The following is a 5,755-nucleotide window of genomic DNA, read 5'->3' as shown; positions in this document are numbered from 1 at the left end:
TTACTGCGTTGCGTTCCGAGCAGAGAAATCTAACAGAGGAACATTATAGAGACCAGAAGGAAATTCACATCTGAGCTCCTCAACAGGACTGAGAAGGGTCACGTTGGTCTTGTTCAGCCACGTCAGGAAGCTCTTCAGGTTTGAATCGCAGTGAAATCGGTTCATTTTCAGGTCGAGGAAGCTCAGAGAGCGAAAAGCGGCGGGGTCGGGGGAGGCTACGAAGTTGTTGGAGAGGTTGAGTGACTTGAGACTTTTTGGTAACACATCAGGCCGGAGATAGGTCAAGCTGTTGGACGAGAGATCCATCTCCACCACTGAGGTGAGGCCCTTGAAAAGGCCCTGAGAAAGAGACCGCAGGGCATTGAAGCTCAAGTTCAAACCAATCACATGTCCAAGATTGTCAAACAGATTCAGGCACCTCCCCTGAGACAACATGGACTGCAGGGAGCTGCTGTGAAGATCCAGAATTCGGACATCATTCAAACCGACTGCTGAAACTCGCCCACCGAGCGAGCACCATCTGATTCTGTTTCCTCCATAGAAGAGATGCTGGAGGCGTTTCAGTCGAGTCAAAAGCATGGTAACGTCCCCCAGGTTTGTCAATCTGTTGTCCTGAATGTCCAGATGCATGACATTACCGGCAAGGCCTGCGAGACTGCTCACTGACGACGGCGTCAGTTTATTGTCATTCAACAGCAGATAATCTAAGCTCGGGAGAGACGCGGGGAAGCCAAGGTCTTGCAAAGAGTTCCCTGTCAGATATAATGCTTTTAATTGTGGGAGTCCACTAAATGAGCCAAAGCCCAGAGCACCAATGTGATTGTAGGACAAGTCCAATACTCTCAGGTTTGTCAGAGAAGCAAAAGTGTAAGAATAGATTTCCCCCAGCAGGTTGTGTGACAGGTTGACCATTTTTAAATGTCCCTGAAGCCCTTCAAAGGCATGTCTGTGTATCTGATTCACTCTGTTTTGGGAAACGTCAATGATTGCGACTTCTTTTAGCGGACTGAAAACCCCCTGTTGCAACGCAAATATCCTGTTCTTAGACAGATCCAAAGTGCGGACTGAGCTGTCGTTTAGGCCTACGAAAATGTCGCGGTCTGGATCAGGAAGATTGTTGAATGAAAATCCTTTACCCATGTGTCCTGACAGTTTGAGATGGGAGATCTTTGTCCCCTTAATGGCTGTGAAGAACTGCTTGGACTTACCCACACTAAACCCGTTGTAGGACATGTCGAGTGTCTCAAAGGACATTCCCCTGAAAGGATTCCCACATTCCTGCCAGTCAAAATGTTCATTAAACATGGCCTTCAGGTGAACAGAGTCCAAGTTCAGGACCGTGAAGTTCTTTCCTTGAAAACCAACCAGATCAGACTCACATATTTTGTCAATTTGGTTCAGCTTGAGATTCAAAACTTTCAAATTAGTCATGTTTGTAAAGAACATTGAGGGCTGGAGTCTTTTTATCTTGTTACTAAAGAGGTCAAGGGTCTCTAAGGAGGACAGCGGCTCCAGATAGTTCTCCTTCAGTATGGACTCTTGAAGTGAACAGTAATCCAAGTGGAGATTCTGCAAACCGGACAGTCCGGCGAAAGCCTGCGGCTCCAGTTGAAGGCCGATGTTGAAGCCGAGCACCAGCCTCCTCAGGAGTCTTTGCCCGCTGAAGGCGTTGTTCCTGATCACAAGAAGCACATACTGTCGTCCAAGGTCCAGCTCCCGCAGCTCCTCCAGGCCCGACAGGGAGGTGGAGTTGATCTCGTGGATGTGGTTCATCTCCAGGTACAGGTGGGTGATGTGAGGAGGGAGAGGAGGAACCCAGCGGAGGTTCTGGGAGCCACAGTTGGCTACAGAACCAATAATGAGGCACGATGGGAAACACCCCGGCACCTGAAAGAGGACATTTAAAAAAACACAAGTGGTTTATTATTCTATTCAACTGGAGAGCACTTACCACTTAACGCTTATATATATATAATGCTGTATATTCATCTTTTTTACTCTATGTAATGTTTCCTAATTTAAAGAACTTTCAAAATAAAGAAAGTAACAAAGACTCATACTTGTAAATAGCTTAAGCAGTAACTCAAGTTTCAATATATATTTATAGACAATTTCAAAAACCCTTGTGTCTTTGATTGATGAATTCATCTCTTTTTAAATGTATTACTCATTACTGGTCTGCAACTGAACTGAAACAATTTAAACTTTTGTTTGTCTTATGCAGATAGAAAGATACAGAAAACAATTTAAACTTTTGTTAAAATAAACAAACAACGCAGATACATAACTTGGTTTCCATACATTGAATGTATATCAAGTCCGCATAATTCACAAAAGAAATACATATAATAACTTCCTGTTGATATTCGTCGCCTTTTCTAATGGAAGACTTAATCATATCGATCTACAGCCACTTGTTTTGGTCTGTTTTTCATACAGGTTTGATGTAATGGTGTCCTTTAGTGTACAATCCTAGAAAATAAATAATCTTCTCTACTCTATTTCCCTCAAAAAAACTTTTATTTTTCTGCACTGCCAAACATTTTAAACTGCACTTTAACTTTGTTTTGTGTTTAAGTAAGTGCGATACATATAAACTTAACGTATCTTCAAATTGCAGGCTAAAATCTTTTCACAGAGTTTCAGTATGAATACAGCATCATTTTAATATCCATTTATTTTCTTACTTACCTGTAGGAAAACTGAGACGACAACCACCTGAAGACTCAGCGTCCACATCTTCACACGGCTTGAAAGAAAATATGCAATTCTTGATATTTTGATGAAATAATGCACCAGTCTCTGCTGCAATGTGAAAATCAGAGATCCGTTCTGCAGAGATTTCTGTTGACAGCGTTTTTATCTGTGAGTGTTTGCGCCACTTGTGTCGAACACTGCATTGATTGTGCAATGTAAACATGACGCTGGACGGGGTTTCCCTTTTGTTTTCCAGAGTTACATGAGAAAGGGAAGTACGCTTCGTTGCTATGTGCTGGATGCTCTGTTGTTGTGTTTTCAGGTTAGGATGCTTTGTTTTTCAAAAAATGTGATGTTGCCAGGTTTGCGTTGTGAAAGTTCGGCCTGAATCTTGATTTGTGTTGCCAACATTGTATACTTGGTTGAATAGATGCTTTAAAATGTAAATAATATGGATTTTAATGTAGTTCTTATGTCCTGTGACGTATCGGAGACTTCTAACAAAAGTGTAGTTTTACAATAAATACTAAAACAATTAAATAGTTTGTCATGAAAATGTTCACTTATGTCTAGAGTATACGCTGCTTTATCATTAGCCTTTAAAACACGATTTCTGTCAGTCACAAAAAAATGTAATTACCTTGTACATGTGGGAAACATTTATGTGTATGATTGGGATTTGGGTGTGTGGAGACTCATTAGGTGATGCTGCACTATAAATATACTAAAGTTGAAGTTTAAGCTTCTAAATTTAAAATTCAGACAATATATATTGCCTCCGCATGGCTCTCAACACGGAGACGCCCGAGCTGGATGCTAACTGTGCTAACAGTGCTAGCAGTGCTAGCAACAGTGCTGACAGAGCTAACAGTGTTTACCTGAGGGGTTAGGAATCCTGCACGGTGAAGAAATGACCCGCCCACTCTGCCTCTGAATGGCTAGTACTGGTTGCCTTCGTTGGTTGGATGTATGTTACTAGATGCTTCTCTGACTTTCAAAGAGTGGCTGCAGTGTGCAAGATGTACAGCATTTTTTAAATGGTCTACTGTTCTCCTGTATAGATGTTAATGCAACTTCAGAAATAACCATGTACTGAACTGATTTGTACACAGACAGATTTGAGGGAAAACTGTCTTAGTCACAGGACATGTCTGACTTTGGTTAATATTTCCTCTCGTGTAACGAATGAGTACATTATTTCAATGAGTTGCATATTTTTTTGAACGAATTGCATATTTTTCCGCAATTTCCTAAAAAGCCTATTCCTCTTTTAGAAATCAAGGCGTTCAAGGACTTCCCACATGTTGAATAATTATCTTTTTCTGTTGCAGCCTTCTCAAAACCAGTAGATGGTATCTCACTGTGATGAGTAGTTATAGGTTTAAGGTTGTCACCTATTCTGTTTGGGAAACCGTCGAGCCAGTTAATGTCCAAATTAGGAAGCCTGCATATATGATGGTTGATGTTTCATATTCATTGTATTGTTCATTCATTGTATCTGCAGAGTACAGCGGTGTGTGTGGTTCACTCACACAGGGCTGGTGAATTTCACAACCTCTGGAGAATGAATGTTGGTCAAATACAATACAGAGAGAAAGAGTGACAGTCGGTGACTAACATGGTGGCAATACTGTTACAGCTTCTTCCTTTAGGAATAGAGTGCAACTATTACTTACTTATATTTTAGGAATAACACGGTTACAAAAAAACATTTGACTCAGCAGTCGCAGGATGTAAGAACTCAAGTTACATTAGTGCAATTTTGTGGTGTTTTTACTTCACTTGAAAGTTTCCATTTCATGCTATTTTAATACTTCACTACATCTCAAAGGCAAATATTATACTTTTTACTTTTCTACATGTATATCTTTTTGCACACCAGCAAAAATGAAACACAACCATGGGGGCCCAACAGCAAATGTGATGCCCAGGTCCCCCCTGACAGGTTTATCCGGCCATGAAGCCAGGAATAATAGCAACATAGTGTAAAAATACTCCGGCATTCAAACTTTTTTTCCTTCTGTAAAAGTATAAAAGTATTAACATGAAAACACAAAAGTAAAAGTAGGCAACTCATTTTGCAGAATAGCCCCTTTCAGAATAATATACTTTATGTTTTATTATTGAGTTAAGTGTTGCTTAAATGTAACTAGAGGTGGAGACGAGACCAGCCTTTATAAACTGCCGGGTGTATTGTGAATTTCAATACAATCTTATATTTATCCATAATAATACATCAGAATGTATTTGTTTGTTATTTTGAAATATTAATCTGAATCTGCAAATTCAATGTAACTAAAGGTATGAAATAATTGTGGTGGAGAATAAAGCACAGGCATACTTTATTTCCCTAAAATAGAGTAGAAGTGTCAAGGAGAAAATCAAAAACTAAAGTTAAGTACAAGCTCAGCATTGTACTTAAGTGGGGTGCTTGACTAAATAGGCTAATCGGGTACTTTCAACACTAAAAATGTTTAAGTAAATAAAGTACAAGTATGTCAAGACTGTATTTTTATATATACTGTGTATATATAGCCTAGGCACCTTCCACCACTGGACTCATACATCCACACATTTTACTTATTTCGACTATAAAAGTACTCGAGTAGCCAAAATGTACGTATATACTTTCTAACTTAACCAACGGCAGTTAAAATATCCACGTATCTTTATACCTAAGCATGAAAATGGCATAAAGCTTATTATTTATTCCGGATGTAACCAGAGACTGTTTATGAGAAGCAACGTTGGAAGTCGTAACAGTTAAACTATGTAACCGAATTAAACGAAATCTTTTTAGGCTTTATAGTTAATCCCTGTGAAATCTGATTAAAACGGTGTTATTACTGAATGTGTTGAGGTCAGTAACGTTAATTAGCAGGTTGTGTGTGTCAGCGGCGCACTGTCACTGAGGGGGCAGGACGGAGCGCAGAGAGGAGTGACTTACTTTCTAAAATAGTACTCCTCATCACAGCAGCGACGAGTATGGAGGGGGTGAAACATGGTTGGCTACGGAAATAAATAACGGGACCGGGAGGGGGGGGGTATTATTTAAATC

General features: G+C 40.1%; 1 protein-coding gene across 1 annotated transcript; it reads right to left on the bottom strand.

The window, feature by feature from the left end:
• On the bottom strand, window positions 1–2,739 carry LOC306711656 (toll-like receptor 5; the record flags this gene model as incomplete). Its single annotated transcript, XM_079180671.1, has 2 exons — window positions 1–1,887; window positions 2,692–2,739. The coding sequence occupies 2 exons, from the start codon at window positions 2,737–2,739 to the stop codon at window positions 1–3; spliced, it is 1,935 nt and encodes a 644-aa protein (XP_079036797.1).
• Between the last annotated feature and the right edge of the window lie 3,016 nt (window positions 2,740–5,755).

Source organism: Pholis gunnellus, assembly GCF_910591455.1.
Source record: "Pholis gunnellus genome assembly, chromosome: 19".
Classification (NCBI taxonomy): Eukaryota; Metazoa; Chordata; class Actinopteri; order Perciformes; family Pholidae; genus Pholis; species Pholis gunnellus.
This window is presented reverse-complemented; position numbering and strand designations above follow the sequence as displayed.